Source organism: Lycium ferocissimum, unplaced genomic scaffold (genome assembly GCF_029784015.1).
Source record: "Lycium ferocissimum isolate CSIRO_LF1 unplaced genomic scaffold, AGI_CSIRO_Lferr_CH_V1 ctg285, whole genome shotgun sequence".
Lineage (NCBI taxonomy): Eukaryota > Viridiplantae > Streptophyta > Magnoliopsida > Solanales > Solanaceae > Lycium > Lycium ferocissimum.
The window spans coordinates 156,628-175,240 of NW_026724299.1; the positions used below are offsets into that span (position 1 = coordinate 156,628).

The 18,613-nt window shown below is 33.7% G+C and overlaps 1 protein-coding gene and 1 long non-coding RNA gene across 2 annotated transcripts; both read right to left on the minus strand.

Annotated features, from left to right (window-relative positions):
* Positions 1 to 427: 427 nt before the first annotated feature.
* Positions 428 to 3,059, minus strand: LOC132043787 (subtilisin-like protease). The gene is given in 3 exon segments (XM_059434257.1): positions 428 to 597; positions 636 to 1,117; positions 1,119 to 3,059. Coding segments are annotated over 2 exon segments (2,277 nt in total). The 5' UTR covers positions 2,931 to 3,059; the 3' UTR covers positions 428 to 597; positions 636 to 652.
* Positions 3,060 to 17,139: 14,080 nt separating this feature from the next.
* On the minus strand, positions 17,140 to 17,706 carry LOC132043771 (uncharacterized). Its single transcript, XR_009411933.1, has 2 exons — positions 17,480 to 17,706; positions 17,140 to 17,364 (listed from the first exon to the last, which is right to left on the minus strand). It is a non-coding gene; the product is annotated as an uncharacterized LOC132043771 (long non-coding RNA).
* Between the last annotated feature and the right edge of the window lie 907 nt (positions 17,707 to 18,613).

An 18,613-nucleotide genomic window follows, 5' to 3' on the forward strand; every position in this document is an offset into this window, starting at 1 on the left:
TAGTAAATTAGATTCATTCCAAGTACATAAATTTATGTAGTTCATGTATTAGGAAATTAATGCTAAGATGCATGTATGCATTTATTCATGAACTAGGGAATATAAAAAATTATAATTAAATTATGATACACTACAACATTTTACGTAAGTCAAGTTGGTAGAACTCCACTAATCTTCAAAGAGAAAATCATTGATTGAGTAAGCAACTTGAGTGAAGTAAAGAGGAATCATTTACTCAACTTGTTTTCAAGAAAAAACTTGAGCGATTGACAGTTTCTCCTCCCTAATTTTCCAACAGAAAACAAATGCATACGTGAACATCAATAAAATTTCAAAAAAATATTAGATTCTAAACGGTAATTTCAAAAGTGTAGTGAGTTCATGCTAAGAACATGAATATGATTGTATTGACAAGAGTGAAAAAAGATAGCATAATATTTGTTTTTATTGCAAATGAAAAGAAGAAAAACAAAAAAGAAGAAGATACATTTACAATGTAGACACATGACTAAACACGCGGAATAATATACGAAAGTTAACACCTTGAAGATGGTTTTATTGCAAATGAAAATTCTTAATCAGTGTGTATGAGATCAGCTCCTTCATTTGTTTCTTCAGAAAAAGAAAAATCGAACATCCTTCATTTGTTTCTTCAGAAAAAGGAAAATCGAACACCAATGGGGCTCCTAACAATATAGTTTTCAGACATCCAACTAAGAGATCCCTGATTATAATATATGGTACTTGGTCTAGTAGCCGAAGGTGTAAATGTAACTTGATAACTCAGTTTTTGTTTCACCTCGGTAAAAACAAGTGTAATTGGATCAACTTTCACATCAAGGCCCGGTGGTGAATCAATTTCAACTCTGTATGTTGAGTTGGCTTGTCCTACATTCGTCACAGTTCTTGAATATACTTGAGCTGTTGAGTTGATTCTGACTTGAATCGAAAACGATGGATAATTTAGTTGACCATCTAAGATTCTTGTTATCTCCGAACAATTAACTTTGCGCTGCAAAAAGAGCCCAACTTGTCTGTTCGTGTAATTCAAACCACATAAATAAGGTAAGTAATCGGATGGTTCTATGTCATATATAAGACCGGGATCATTTGCTTTTCTTTGGATTAACATGGCCTGCACCCGTGGCAAAGACATCAGCTGGAAGGTACGTCTCATCCTCAATTAATTTGGATCCAAGGTTTAAGACATCGGCTGTTGTCATAATTGCTGACTTAATTGCAGCTGGAGACCAATCAGGGTGAACACTTTTTAGTAGCGCTGCGACGCCACTTAGATGAGGACAAGACATTGATGTGCCTGAGATCATGTTAAATGTCGAGTTTGTGTTGGTGTTGTTCTCCAAGGAAATATGCCAAGCTGCTAGAATGTTAACACCAGGGCCAATAATGTCCGGTTTGAGAATTCCAGGACTTGCATAATTTGGGCCCCTCGATGAAAATCCAGCAACCACTGGAGCACGATCATCTCCGATTATAGTTCCCTTGAACACGATTGTTGCAGTTGGGGTTGTTGTTGAGTTTATGTAATCTTTGATTTTCAGACCATCTGCATAGGTAACGTGTGTCACGGGTAGGACATGTGCCTCGGCTAATGTTGTGTTAGCCCAGGATTGTGGATTCATAAGAATCATGGCAGCACCGCCAGCTTCCTTCACTGCTTTTCCTTTATCGACTTGTGCCGTTAAGCCACGTTCACACAACACTATCTTTCCCGTGACATTTGTGTTGTTCAATGAAGCAGGGGTACAATATATAGCAGAAAAATCACTAGCATTGCTTCCAGGATAAACAAGAGGCAACAGTGTTGGTGGGAAGTCACTAGGTTGAAATGCTGATTCTCCGTCGAATTCTTGGTTGTTTCCAAGCACAGCAGCGGCCTTGATTTTCCTGTCGATAGTGCTTGCACCAACGGTTAAAATCCAGGGCGCTTCGTTAGCCGTTGAAAAACTGGATGGTCCTGAATTTCCAGCAGCACAGCTGACAAAGATTCCCTTTTCCATAGCACTAAATGCACCAAGTGCAATGTTGTCTTGGTAGAAATTATTTCTTTGTCCACCAAGGGAAAGCGAAAGCACGTCGACACCATCCTCAATAGCCATATCCATTGCAGCCAAAATGTCGCTCTCGGAACAAGTGAGAGCAGAGCACACTTTGTAAACGGCAACATGAGCAAGAGGTGCAACGCCCGCGGCAGTGCCGTTAGCATTGCCAAAAATGTTAGCACCTGGCACGAAACGTCCAGCAGCCGTGCTAGCAGTATGTGTACCATGTCCGTTTTCGTCCCACGGGGTACCGTTCCCTGACGACTGGAAGTACCTTGCTCCAATGAGCTTGTTGTTACACTTTGTGACATTAAATTCACACTTACCCTTCCATTTAGCAGGAGGAGGTGGCATCCCGTCATCGCTAAATGAAGGGTGGTCCGGGAAAATTCCCGTGTCAATGACTCCAATGATCACGCCTTTCCCATAATTCGAGTCATTCCAGAACCCCATGTTCTGGTGCAATCCCATGAAACTGACACTATGTGTGGTGTATAAATCGAGTACCTTTTCGGGGTGTGCTGAAATAAACCCTTCCATTTTCTCCATTTCCTTTAGATCCTCTGGCGATAATTTAGCTGCAAAACCTGTTAGAACATTGCGATACGAATAGATCAAACGTGGCACCTCACGAGAACTATCCGAGGTTGTTGCAGGCAAGAAAGAAAGATACCAGCTATCTAAATCTTGATATCTGGTAGCCCTATCCTCATCAGGGAACTCACAATGAACAATATAGATTTGTGAATTGCTCTTTTCTTCTTCTTTAGGCCTTTGATAAACAGGATGTTCAGTTGCATTAGAGGTAAATGGGAAGATCACACAAATAATGCCAATTATAGTGAGAATTGACCTGAATCGAGCCATGTCAACTTTACTATTAGTGAAAGAGCTGTTATTTGTACTAATGAGTTTGGATGATATCTACAAGGGAGGGATGAAGATAGAAAAATAATGTATTTGCCTAGGGATTTTGGTGAGTGTTTTGGTACTTTGATTTGAGGGTATATATAGTTATTAGAAGTATATTTTTTTATTTGCTAGTCAGAAGCTATAATAGATATGTGAAATAGTAATACCTAGAGATTCTTGGATTAAATAGAACAATGGAAAGTGAATTGGTCATCTACACGCTAAAAGGATTTTATTCTATTTTGACTTCTCTTTGATAATGTACTTGGCATAGCAACAGCAGATAGTTGAAGTCACCAATCAACAATATACTTTTTAAGTTATGTTTGAATCTACTTGCACGCACATTAGTACTATTACACCAAACGATCTCTTCGACTCGCAAATACATCTTATCAAAGTAATCGTGCTCATAAAGGCTGGAGCAGACGACCCGCACACCTTAGTGTCGTAGCTGAATTTTGAACCTGGAATCTCCAGATTGTTGCTCCGATGGCTCAATCACTAGGTGTGTATTAGTATTCAGCTCTCAAGTTTCAAGTTCAAATCTTAGCGGAGGCAGAATCTTTAGGTGATTTCTTTTCATATGTCCAAACTTGGTGGACAGAGTACGTGTGCTGATGGAAGATAGCAGGTACTACGTGAAGTTAGTTGAGGTGTGACAAGCTAGCTCGGACACTATGGTTATAAAAAAAAATAAGTACATGTTACTTAACATTAATATTTTAGCTTTTGCTCCAAATTTCTAAAATTACACTTACATTCCCCTACATTATCTCTCTTAACCAATGGCGAGATAATTAACGCAAGAGAATTACAATAATGTTGTAAGCGTGCACCTCTTTCCAAATTAAAAAAATGGTTATGATATTAGTCATTTCTATATTTATATGCTAACTTCTATGTTTTAATATAAGTTTTGAGCTTTGTCAATATTGACAAAATCAAGCATTACCATTTGATTTGACTTTTCTTTTGAATGAGATAAAACATGAATGCTGCCTCCTTAACTCCAGATTGTTAAATCCTTGGCAAACAAGGAACAACACAACATCTACTTGAATGAGTTTCGTGTTTGTTTCCTTTTCATTTTAAACGCATTTCCAAGAAAAAACCATACATGTCAGCAGTAGCGGATGTAACCTTAGTGTTACGGATGCAACTGAATTTATTATTTCTTACACGAATAATACATAATATAAATGAAAAACAATATTTTTTTATAAACATTAGATTATGAACCATAATTTTAAGGGTGTCACTAGTTCAATGCTTAACACTTTCAAGATTGAACCTATCAAATTAAAATACTGATCCGCATCAGCATGACAGTATGATCTATCTAGTGATATTTATATTCTCAAAAAGTCATAACCTCATCTTCAACAGGACAACATGTTTTTTAAAATTAATTTGTTAAAAGTAAACTTAAAATGTACAAAGTATATCTGAGAAAGTGATATTACACCTGACCTCTTCAAGATAGAATATCAAGATGAAGACAATTCCTTATTATTTTAAAATTACTATGGCTTAGTCTTCTTTTTTTAATAGCAACAAATTTATACGTAGTAATCTGCGCATGACAGTATAATCTATCTAGTGATATTTATATTCTCGAAAAGTCATAACCTCATCTTCAACAGGACAACATGTTTTTAAAATTAATTTGTTAAAAGTAAACTTTAAATGTACAAAGTATATATGAGAAAGTGATATTACACCTGACCTCTTCAAGATAGAATATCAAGATGAAGACAATTCCTTATTATTTCAAAATTACTATGGCTTAGTCTTCTTTTTTTAATAGCTACAAATTTATACGTTAGTAATCTGCATAATAATTTATAAAACTTCGTGGACTATCTTCATTCAGATACCAAAAGATAAATAATTATTTGTAAATATTTACTTACATTTTGCAATGTTCAATGTGATTATGAGTTATGTATTATAATCTACAATATTTTCTTGTTTAAATGTTATTTCACTAGAAGTATGGTGTTGTCACTAAATTGAATCGGTCTAACTATTTGATTTTTCTCTTTAAACTAAATATTTTATGCGAACATAAAATGCAAATAAGTGTTTATGAAAGCTTAAATAAACAATCCTGTAACTTCCTTTAACAATTGGATTTGTCGCCATATTGATCATTCTTGTCGTTAATAGAGTATTCAATACTTAATAATTTTAGTGTCCCCCGAGAATATTTACAATTTGAGGATTGAAGAAACATAATAATATCATACCACACATCTATCTATAATATAAAGCTAGGCATAAATAAGATGAGGTGACACCTCTCTATGGCCTTCATTCATATTTATCTTTTTTCTCTTTTTTTTTTTGTCATTTTCCTTTAACTTTGTATACGGGTAAAACCGAGGACACGGTCATGCTCGGTTTCCCGTTATTACGATTATGCTCGGGCGAAACCCGAGCATCACACCGGGATCGAGAGCTCGAGAACGGATTTGTGCAAGGCGATAATGGAAGGACTATCTGCTGCCATAACGGAAGGCCAAAATATCCGCCCCCACCCGGATATTCCGGCGCCAATCCCGGCAACACAGCTGTCAACAGATTATTTGCTTTATTTAGAGTTGTACTAGGTCATAACTCCTCTACTATATAAAGGGGAGGCCCCCATTCAGAAAGGGGGTTCTGCAATTGAGAAGAGAGAGTTTATCGAGATCAATAATCATAAAGAATATAGCTTTTGTCCCCATTTGTTCATAAGTTTTGTTTCGTTTACATTCCTTGCAAGCCCGTGATAAAGAGACACCAACTTCGGTCTCCCAACTCGAGGTCCTGTGAACCCTGTGTTTGGTTAGATTTGATTTCTTTGACCATTCCATTGTATGTCATTGTGCTCAAATCTTCAATTGAATTTAGCTGTATATCTTTGGCACCGCATATAAATTTAACTGCTTACATATTTAGGGTTAAACAAACTTATTAACAAAAAATCTACTAATTAATTGGATTATCACAAACCTCATAAAGTAAATAGTTAAGTAAATATTATGTTGCAATAATAAGCCCACGTACAACTTTGCAATAAAGCTCAATTAACTCTCCCATATAATCCACCTAGAACGGTAGAAGCACTACTAGGTTAGTCATGTAGTCGCCCTTCCCCTATTTAAGTCCTATTTAATGTCTTCAATTTGTAAATACACTATTAAAATTTAATTGTCGGTTTGGTTTAATTTTAAAAATTAAGTTTTGTAGTACACGTATGACTTGAAATTAAATTTGTACCTTTGGAGTAATCTTTTCAAACAAAAAATAAAGTTAATTTCACTTTTCGCAAAATATACTTTTAGATAATTTTAATATTGAGGTATTATAAAAATTGAATCAAAGGTTTATAGACATGTTTTTATGTTTGCGCGGGCAAATTTACTAGTAAGAGAATATATACAACAGTTGTTGTATTCTTTTTGCGTATGATAACAGGTGAAATTCACAAATAGCCACTTTTTTAGCTACTATAATTGAAAAATAATTATTATCATGAAGCTTCAAATTTACAAGCAAAATTCAAAGACATTATCTTGAAATTTCACCCGTAGAATTTGAAAGTACTTGACAAGAGCTATTTTCCAAAAACATGGTCGAAAGCTGGTCCGTGGACGTTGATTAGGCAATGATGACGGAGCAAATTAATGTCTATCAAGACAAATTAAATGATAAAACAAATTAATACGAATTGGAAGAAGAAACATCTTCCTTGGGCAATGTTGATGCGATCATAGGAAGTTCTCAAATAAGCTGACAATTCAAAGTTAGTATGTGAAAAAGTAATGAAACATAAATGAGGGTGCAAAATGATTTAAGAGTATAGCTAACACAAATTGAAACTGCTCACTATACAAAAATATGTTCATTAACCACCCCCCATGGGTGCGTACTATACCGACTGCAATCTATATATAATATAAAGCTAGGCATAGACAAGGTGATGTGACACCTCTCTGAGACCACCATTCACATTTATCTTTTTTCTCCTTTTTTGACTTTTTTTTCTATTTTTTTAACCATTTATATGTTATATTAAAAAGAACCTCAAAATTCACAAATTAATTCTCTTAATTATGTTGAATCAATGAATTCCCAACCGTTAACCTCATTCTCTACTCTACAAATCATTGACCCATGATATGTTACATTCCCCTCTGCAACCATTGGTTATTCATTGTTGGAATTTAATGTAAGAAATTAAAGGAGTCCATCACGTATTTGCAGGTTATGAAGGAGTTTTTATCATTAAGCTTGAAGGCTACCATATAGATATGGCTATCATTCAGCACATGCTTCTACTTCTAAGCTAGTACAATGCCTTTATTTTCTGCTACTTTCTTAGTAAGCTTAGATTTTTTAAACTTAATTTACTCCATTTAGTTGATTATTTTCTGATTCTTTAGGTGCAAGAAATGGTTGGAATGCTATTGTCTAATTCAAAGAAATGTTTTTGATGTACGTTTGATGTTGCCGAATGATGATCAACTATCTTTGCTCCTAGACGCTACAATGGAAACTATTTTGTCACCATATATTACAATTGAGTTTACATAGGTTTTGTAAGTTTTTGTGTTATTGATAATTGATACTTTCTCTTTGTGTTATGGATTGTGCCGTTTAGATACAAATATTTGAAAATAACTAAACAATTCCGATGTTATGGAAAATTTTAATTATTCATATACCTCAACAACAACAACAACAACATACCCAGTGAAATCCCATAATGTGGGGTCTGGGGAGGGTAAAGTATACGCAGATAGGGGTGTACATGGACCGGGTTGGTTCGGATTTTTTAAACACCAAACCAAACCAATTGCGTCGGGTTTTTAAATTTATACACCAAACCAAACCAATAAAATTCGGGTTTTTCAACCTCGGGTTATTCGGTTTTCTCGGGTTATTCGGGTTTTTTTTGGGAATAGTCTTGATACAAAACATATAACTTTTACTTCAAATATTTCTTTAATCCTAGTAAGATACAACTATGTAATTAAGGTGTTTCATAAGAAAATAACACAAAATGTGAGAAGAGTGATGACATTGTATTAAAATATTCAACAAAAGATAATAAAATCGGTTAAAAAAAATATTGCTAATTAATAAGTCATAAAGAAAATGACCATAATCTAAAAATACTAAGTCATGCTAAAATAAGTACAGTTAATAAGTATTAATTACATGACAAGAAAAAAAAAATTAAGTTATGTATTTTCACTCTCTAAACCAATTATGCAAAAGTAAAGAATAGATATCCAACATTATTGTCATTTCTATGGATAAATTGAAATTCTTTTTGTTAGTATTAGTGTTGAGTTGGTTTTGGTTTGGACTTTATATGAGTTACTAACATCGATAGGATATAAAACTTATTCACATTCAAAATCCTAAGTTCAAGCTTGAATAATATGATAATAGATGAAAAACTACGAAAAAAATTAAGAAATATTTATAAATTACATTACAAATAAATATTTATGTATACAATATTTTAAAAATTGAATACATGTAATGTCGGGTTGGTTTGGTTCGGTTTGACTTTTTTTAGCTAAAACCGAACCAAACCAATTATGGTCGGGTTTTTTTTTCCAACACCAAACCAAGTCAAACCAAACCACTAGTCGGGTTTTTTTCTCGGTTTATCGGTTTGGTGCGGTTTGTCGGTTTACTTTGTACACTCCTATACGCAGACCTTACCCCCACCTTGGGAGGTAGGGAGGTTGTTTCTGAAAGACCCTCGGCTCAAGAGAAAACAAGACAAAAGAGTCAGATCCGGACAAGCATATCAGAGTAATGTGAAAATAAGAAATAACAAGAGCGAAGAAGTCATGATAAAACAATCTGGAAAGACAAGACCTAACAAATATAAGCAGAAATCAAAGGGCAATAAACGATAGAGCAAAACTACGACCACTAGTGCAAAAGAATAAGTGAGACTACCTACTAGCCTTACTATCATTCTATCCTAATATGTGTCCTCCACAACCTCCTATCTAAGGTCATGTCCTCGGTAAGCTGAAATTGTGACATGTCCTGTCTAATCACCTCTCCCCAATACTTCTTTGGCCTACCTCTACCTCTCCTGAAAACGTCCATAGCCAACCTCTCACACCTCCGCACTGGGGCATCTGTCTCTTCTCTTCACATGCCCAAACAATCTCAGCCTCGTTTCCCGCATCTTGTCCTTTACCGATGCCACTCCCACCTTATCCCGGATGTCTTCATTCGTAATCCCATCTCTCCTAGTGTGCCCACACATCCACCGCAACATTCTCATTTCTGCGACTTTCATCTTCTGCACATGAGAGTTCTTGACTGCCCAACATTCTGCCCCGTACAACAAAGTCGGTCTAACCACCACTTTGCAGAACTTGCCCTTAAGTTTTGGTGGCACTTTCTTGTCATACAGCACAGCAGAAGCGAACCTCCATTTCATCCACCCTGCACCAATACGATGAGTGACATCATCGTCGATATCCCCATTTCCTTGTATAATAAACCCAAGGTACTTGAAATGGAGGAGAGATTATATTAGTCTACCTAAACAATTTAATTAAATAATTGAACGATATGATTTGAAACAAATCATCTTAAGAGATTATATTAGTCTACTTATGATTGCTTGAAACGTACTCATATGATATATTTGTGTTATTTACATATATGAGTTTCAAACATTTCTGTCTTCCCTGTCCTCATAAACAAATACACATAGCTTCTCAACAACCAGAGAGTTTGTAAGACAATTTTGTCGCGCGCTCTCTTATTTTCATTTATTTTCTCAGTCTATTTCTTTTTTGTTTCCTTTCCTTTTATTTTGTATTACTTTTTTTGTAAGTTTTATTTGAAAAAGAATGCAAATAATGTTAACCTTATCAAAGCACAAGTTGTCTCAATTCATAACACTAGAAAAAGGCATTAGAGGAAGAAGAAAGAGCAGGACCGCCAGAATTAGGTAACTGGATATTATTCTCTTTGTTTCAATTTATTTGGCACTATTTTCATTTTAATTCGTTCTACTCTTAATGAAAAACTTTTATGATCACACAAATACTATATTTTTAAGACGACAAATTTTTAAAAGTCTTATAGTCACATATATAATATAAGCATATTTAGATCACAAGTTTTAAAAAGCTTCATTTTTTCTTAGACTTCGTACCGAGTTAAAGAAATTGAAATGGAGAAAGTGCCAGTTTTTTTTTTTTTTTTTTTTTATAATTCTTTTTGTTTCCTTTTTTCCTTATCCGGGCATCTATAACTGATTTATATGTGTTCTCAAATTTAACATGTAATCTCTATCCAAAAAAAATTATGTATAGGAAATTAAAGAATCATGAAAAAAATCATAGTTCTAAAAAGATATTTGATTGGTAAAGATTGAGTTTTAAAAATTTATGACTTTAATATGCAACTTTTGTTCTCGACCGCGCGAACTAGTTGATGAATAAAAAAGAAAAGAAAAATGTTCTGTACTTTTCCTTCCGAGAATCAAACTAATTGAATTTTGACTAGCATTTTCAAATGCCTATTATAATTAATTTGACATAAAAATGTTATAATTTTTGTTACTACCTTTTGTAGTTTCTGATTTCTAATTTTATTTTGAAGAAATAAATCTATTTACTCATATACAGCTCTTTGAGTAGATGAAACCAACTTTCCTTCGACTAGCAAAAAATATTAAATTGGGTCATGTATTATTCTACCTTTCCTGAAGAGAAAAGGACACAGTGTGGCCATTAGAAATTTTTATGGCCAAGTTTCACCTTAATACCGGGAAATAGACCTTCGGTCCAAATATTGACGTGAAATAGCTTAGCGGTCAAATCAGTGCAAGAGATCAAACGTTTTTTGTGGTGACCAAAGTCGCTACAAAATCTCATAAAGTCGCCACTAAAGACATTGTGGTGCCGTTGAGATCGTTGCATGTACTGATGTTGCTAAAGGGTTTTTGTGACTACTCCAGAGTCGCCACAAAAACTACACATTTTGTGGCGACTAAGCTTGCCACAAAAATGAAACATATAGGCGACGAAAAAAAAAATCATAATGAGCCTTCAAGAAATATCCCAAAATATGTATAATATGTGTATAATTAATAAGTTTACGTTGATTGAGCCTTCAAGAAATATCCCAAAATATGTATAATACGTGTATAATTAGTAAGTATACATTAATTATACATTTATTAAACATAAATTATACAACAATAATATATTTTCTAAACACATACTATACAGATACATATTTTAGACAACAATGATAGAATTTCTAGATGTATGATACATTTTCTATACATATACAGTAGTGATACATATTCTATACAACAATGATATAGTTTTTATATAGATGCAGGAATTAGTTGAAAAAAGGCTACGAAATGGAATTATTTTTAAAAAGGCTAAAAAGATGTCTTTTAAGTTTCTTGGGCCATCCGGTTGTCAATAATTTGATGACTACTTTTTTCCTTTTCCCTTCCTGATATGGGCAATTCGCAGGAATGCCCTGTCATGCCCTATTTTTAACGGATTAAAACTAGTTCACAACTTATGACTGTATTTCCTCTGATTTTGTAAATTTTCAGAGTCACCACCTAATTTTAGGAAAATATTAGGAAACCATTCGAAAAAATGTGAACTCCATTTTTAGTCTTTGAAACCTGTGAGATTCTAGGTAAGGGTTTTATTTACCCCGAGGGGAAGGTGTTAAGCATCCCTCAGAGCCTATCCGAGGACAGTCTTTAAACTTAGTTTAATTAACACAAGAGGGGGATTATTATTTCCTATTTATTAACACCTATTTAAGAATTGCAGGAAAGGAACTACTCTCTCGAAATTATTGGTATATATATAAAAAAGGGGTTTTAAAGTAATTATAACTATGCGAGCGAATGTATATTTATAAAGGAAATAGTTAGTGCTAATGTGTGCGTGAGAAAATTATGTATGATAATTATTTTTATATAAGAACAGTATGTATAATATGGAAGAAGAGATATATATATATATATATATATATATATATATATATATATATATATATATATATATATATATATATATATATATATATATATATATATATATTTTTTAAGAAAATAACGTATACATGCGATATGTATATCATGGGCAACTAAAAGTAGTTATTGAAGACATGATAGTACTATATAGATGCCTATAACGTAAAGATAACCAAGGGAATTAACGGAGATAAAATAATATATGTGTTAAAAATATAGTGTGTAGGCATACTCATTGTGAAGGGAAGTAATTAATACGAGTTGTAAAATTCTATGCACTAGGGATGTATATTATTTACAAAAAGCACAGGCGTATTTTTTTTTTTTTGAAGATTTGGGTGTAAATACGGTTATTGTATTTAAGGACAAAATATATAACGTAGGGTATAAAAGTATCTATTATTTATAAGAAAATAATATATACATGAAACATGTCTATCATATGTAAAATAGTATAAATAGGTATACTTTTATAAATATCCATGAAAAATATAATAATATGTATAAGTATTCGTGATAGATATAGGTACACACATAGTGTAACGATGATTGGATGATTTAATAAAAGAATAGGATTGTATACATATGTATATGAAAAATAGATATGTACCTTGTAGCTCTCGTAAAATAGCAATATATATATATATATACACTCGGGCCCTAATATAATTTCCTCATTCAAACTTAATGGACCTAACCTGTTCAATATACTAGCATGAAATAGAAAATGATTACCCATAAAATACGCATCTTGTCCCTTTTAAACCCCTACTTAAATTGCTCATTTTGTTAAAATGAATTTAAAAAGGGGAACGTTAATTAACTTTTAAAAAAAGAAAAGAAAAAAAAATAAAAAAATTCAGCCTTCTCTATTAGCTAGAAAATGTTTATAACCTGTGAAATATGCAAAGTTAAAGGGACGTTTATCATTCTTCATCCTAAGCTATCCTTAAACCAAGATCTATATCTAAAGAAAAGCGGCCGATGACAAAACTTAGCCATTCACGAGTTCACAAACGAACAAAAAATAAAATCCTACAAATACAAACCCATAAAAATGTTAGTCGGAGGGTGCAAATAACATATAATAATACAAAAGATAAAAATAAAAAAAAAATCAGGAGAAGAAGAGGGACGGAGACTCTTGACACGAAAGTGGGGGGGACAGCTAGACGAGAATGACATCGCTGCTACTGCTTTTCGGCCTGGGCTGAAATTGGAGTTGCCGTAACTCCAACATTCTCCCAAATGTGTTCATGCAAATAAAAAAAATAGGAGTTAGGAGCAATCTCAATAAAGGAAACACAATGAATAGGACATGGAATTTATACAGCTTTTAATTCCTACTCAACATGTATTCAATATAGTACTGTTTAAGCATGCTTAATCCTTCCTCCATACGTGACTTCATTACAACAAAACTAGCAGCAAACAGATCCTACATTCAAACCCTTCTCTTACAGAGAACTTCTTAAGGAAGAGGACAACTCTCTCTACTTTTTAAGGAAAGAAAACTGGATGTCCAGTTTGGACATTACCCATTAAGCACAAACAAACACATGATCTTAAATGTTCAAACATATGGAGTAAAGTTTTATAAGCATCATAACAATATTAATCAAATATCGTACAAAACACTTACTTAATAAAGATGAAGAACAAAAGGAGATATTGTAAGAAGAGTCATGTCATTAGTTATCATAGCTCTTAAGTTGAGGAAATAACCAAGTGATAAATGATAGTATAAAAGGATATTTAGCTAATGAGTGATGGGGCTTGCATAAATGAAGTGGCTTGATTAAAACCATGAGAGGAAGTATTGCAATTACAGATTTACACAACGATTTAATTTACCAGTTTCAAAGCTTTTGAAAGAAAGGAAAAAAAATGGATAGTTCAACTGGACAGCAAGTTCAGCTGACTTATACTCTTCAGAAAATACATGAAATGCAGGCTATAAACTAAGACTGATTCAATCACGATTCTAACAGTTCTTGTCTTAATTTTATACTCATTTTTGAGGTCTTGATTTCTCAACTCATTGATGACATAATTGCACGCTTACAAGATAGACATTGTTCAGCCAAGACCGATGGAAATTATATTGACAGATAACACTAAGAGAAGACTCATCAGCTTGTCTCTAAATCCACCTATGCCTTTCTTAGTACAAAAATAGGATATTCGAGATGCCATCAGATTTTCCATTAAACCACATGTGGTAACTTATGGTTAAAACAAGAACCTTATTCAACATACTCAGGAGACAACTACAACAACCATCATTTCTTGACTTCTAATGTTCACAAAATACCACAGGTCACTACTTTTGTTTTTTATCTAATTTTACCTACAAACAAAACCTTTTAACCACAAAGCATAAATAGGATGCCACAAAGGCTGTCGCAATAATAAAGGGGCCCGGATATACAACTTCCAGTAATCAAATTTCAAATTCTCAACAAAAGACAACTCAAATAGCACTTTTTTTTTTTTTTTTAGAATCCTAAAAGAAAATGACAGCACAACCCCTAAACTTTAATAAATTAGACACATTATACCATCATTTCAAGGACACATTGCCTATGGTAAGAACAGCCGCAGGATTCATATATGTGTTCAACATTCATGAAAGGGCTAGAAGGAGAAGCAAATGGTTCAGAGAAAAAAGAAGAAGAAATTGAAGCAGTTGATTAAAAGAGAAAAGACTTGCTTGTTCAAACTAAATTTTCATATCAGTCAAAGAATGGACAAAAAGATTCAAACTTTTAGAATGAGAAGGAAAACAGTAGCTTCAATCTAAGTGCTTAATCATCCTACTTAATAGTTTTAGTCATGTACTTAGCCCCTTCTTATTACCCTCGACTACAAATACTAGTTTCTAGTAAAGTCCCGATCTTCACACAGGCCACTAGTTATGCGAGTTGAAAGACTATATGAACACTTAATCACATAATGTTTTCCAACAATGTTATATCAATAGTAAGAAATTTTCATTTTTCACTTAAGCATGGCTGGAGATTTTGTAGTCATATGAAATGGGGAGAACGGTTTAAAATAAAAACCATTGATCACATTCTTAATACCAAACTCTAACCAATGTCATTTCACAACCTTTAGCATCTCATTCTGTTCCTTTTAAAAAATAAAAAAATAAAATGATTAACTACGGGGATGATCGCTCATAAAAACAAAGATTTAACAGAGAGTTACATGTTAAGCTTAAACAACATTTTCAACCAAGGCCAAAGTCTCCCTGCAATCACTTTTTCGGGGGTCGTTATTGTTAAACGACTTAGTGGAATCTTACCCTTAAGCTCTAGATATCCTTGAAGTCACTCACAATCTTAATTTTAGCCATGGCAGTAAGCAAATTCAAGCTTTTGGAGACAGAATTCAGACAATGCAAGAACAAGTTCTTCAAACAGCAATATACTTAGTTGATTAGGCCGGAATTTCAACTAGTCGTATGCATATTCAACAGGTTGCTAAATGCTTCCTTTAAGCATTGTTAATTCATGATGGTTATGTGCATACTGACTCTTAATGAGAGCAACCAGACAAATAATCCTTCGAGGAAGATAGAAAGAATATTTAAAGTGAGCGACGAAGTTGATCACATATTCGACGGATTTAATCAACAACTTTTCCCTAATCAAAATAGTAACCCCTTTTTTTTAAAATCAAAAGAGTAACCCCTTTTCTCTAATAAAAATGGTAACCCTTTTCTCCAATCAAACTAGTAAATTTTTTAACCGGAAAACAGTAGCCTTTCTAGTTAAAAACAGTATTTTTTTTTTTTTTACATATACACATCAAAACAGTATTAATCAACTATGCAAAACTTCAGAAAAAAAAATCGATAAATAAGAGTCATCTTTGGTTAAGAAGGTCTCATGGACACGGTAAAAGAAAAGAGATGTCATATGCACACAAAATTTGAACTAAATCACGTCTCAAATATGATGTGGTGAAAACTAAATGACATCTTTAGCTTAGTATTTAGGCTTGACAATAATCAGATAAGAAAGACGGAAAAATACTACTGGACAATCCATACTTCATGTATGAGAGGAACAAGCGGATCAAGGTTAGATCTTTCAAAAGAAAAAAAAATTGACGAAGCAAAGTGCCTTAGCCAACTTTCATTTTTACTAGTTTGAGAGAAAACACACCAGCAAACTAAACTATGAATGTACTCTTAGCAGCTTAGTGATCCTTCGATAGACTAATCCAAAAACCAACTCCAACTACAAACAATATCAACCCGAAACAAGTGTGTCGAGTGTTCCCAGAAATAGTCCCAGCCAAACAGAAATATTAACATGGCAGTTTAGACTTAAACAACCAACAAAATGAACACTGAAACCAACAAAGTGAAAACTGAAACAAATGGGTTAATAACAGACACTAACTCAACTAATTTTGGAGACGACATTACTCAAAGAAACAATAATTCAAGATAAGAGTGCAGTCCCTATGAACATGGTTTCTAATGCAACAGGTCTCACTCTTCAAATAAACCTACTGTAAAACAGCTTATTCCCATTTCATTTTATCTTCATAGTATAACTTTTACCCGCTAGTAGAAATACAAAAATCCTACAAATAGGATCATAATATTCTACACTTTGAACCATGGTTAAACATGCGCTTATAAAAATAATTGCAGAGTCTAACAGACTTTAACATTCTTTAGCCATTATCTTTAATGCCTTTTTAGTTAAACAAAAAAAAGTACCTTTTTTTTTTCAGACAAAAATCAGTAAGATGATAAATCCTGCTAACATTTAGATAAACAAAAAGCACTTTTGTTCTAAAGGAAACAAATCATATTTCAAATCATGCTAAAGTATAAACCACTAATCAAAATGAAAATACACTTCTTTATATATGCATAGACCTTCAGTTTGAATTCCAAATTATCCCGTAGTGAATCATTACTTCTTGAACACATGTTAGACTAGTAGATTTTATTAAAAGCACCAAAGAAGCACATATTTTAACTTGCACAAACTCATGATCTGAACTATTTCTAGCTGAAGTGGACCACTTTCTAGGCATGATAACGATTATGCAAAGAGTATGAACAAACAACCATTTGAACCTGTCGCTTATTTGCTTTCTTATTTTTTTTTAACGAACGAATAGCTTTCCTCTAAGATCTACAGTGCGTTCGCGATTTTAAACAAAAGAGGTAAAACAAATTCGGATAAACATGTCCAGCAGAGATATACATAATGGCAACATAGTTACACACTTTTTGATGGATTAATTGCTAATTCTACTAAGTGTGATTAGTCGTTTTACACCAGCTCGCAACAAATGAAGAATGAACTCATTCCAGCCAACCAAACCAAGTAAACGACGAGAAATACTTGAACGACTACATTTCTACTTCTTATAAAATGAAAGACGAAGAGAGGACGAGTATGATTACCTTCTCCGTGACAGCGAACTGAGGCTATTATCGTCGTCGAGTCTTCGAATCCGCTCGGAGTAATCCTTGCTCAGCCGAGAACCAAAAGAGGGGATTTCGACAACCCAAAAAAAAACTTAGAATTAGGAATAATACTTTCTGAAAATTCAACTTAGTTTCCGGTTGTGGAGGTGTTTGTTCAAGAGGCGATTTTCAACACTTGAACTTGTCAACGTAAAGGGGGATTTTCTACACTTCAAAAAAACTTTTGAAAGTAAAGGAATTTTTTTCTCGATTTCTTGAAACTTAAGGGGGGTTTTTTAAACTATGAAGAAAAACTTATGAAATAACCGGATTTTCTCCAATGTTGAACTTGTTCTTCAACAGCCCATAGAGGGGTTGTATTTATAGGCAAAGCTGACGGGGGCTTCCACAGCTTCTACCAAGGGAAAATTTGCCTTTAAACTTCGAATTAAAAGCGGGGGAAAAAAAATCTGAAATTTCAAAAGATGAAATGATGAAGAAAAGTGACGGATTTTCACCTTTTCAGAGCGATTTGAAGGCTAGAGGTCCGAATCTAATGGTTTTGCCCATGGTTTTAGATGATCCAAAATGGAACGAGCCTTTACCCTATGGATTGTTGGAAGATCTACCTAGAAACCCAAAGATCCTTTCAGTGTTTTTCGATTTGGGAAAAGAGACTTGGACGAGTGGATCTGTCACTTGAAGAAATGTTGCTGTGGTGATGGGAGGATGGAAGTGACGGGGAAATGGGGTGCCGATGGTCCGACGTTGGGGTGGCGCATGTTGCGATGTTGAAGGGGAGTGGAGGCGTCGTTTGGTTAGCTGTTGGTTTGGAGAGAAAAGGGTTTTCATTTGTTTTTTTTTTTAGTTACTGAAAAGAGGATAGTTGGGGCTTTTAGTTTTAGGTTTTGGGCCGGGTCGGGTTAGTTGGGAATTGGGCTGGGGCTGTTGGGCCACTGATTTTGTGGAAGTAGGAGTAGGATTTGGCCCAAATTTTAGGTAGATGAATTAATTTCTAATCCCCTCTATTTCAATCAATTAATTAAAATATGCTTCTTTGTCCTAATTAGTTCCCAAAAATATATACACCTATATAAATTATAATATCAAGTAATTTAATATACGTATTTAGTTTAAAAATAG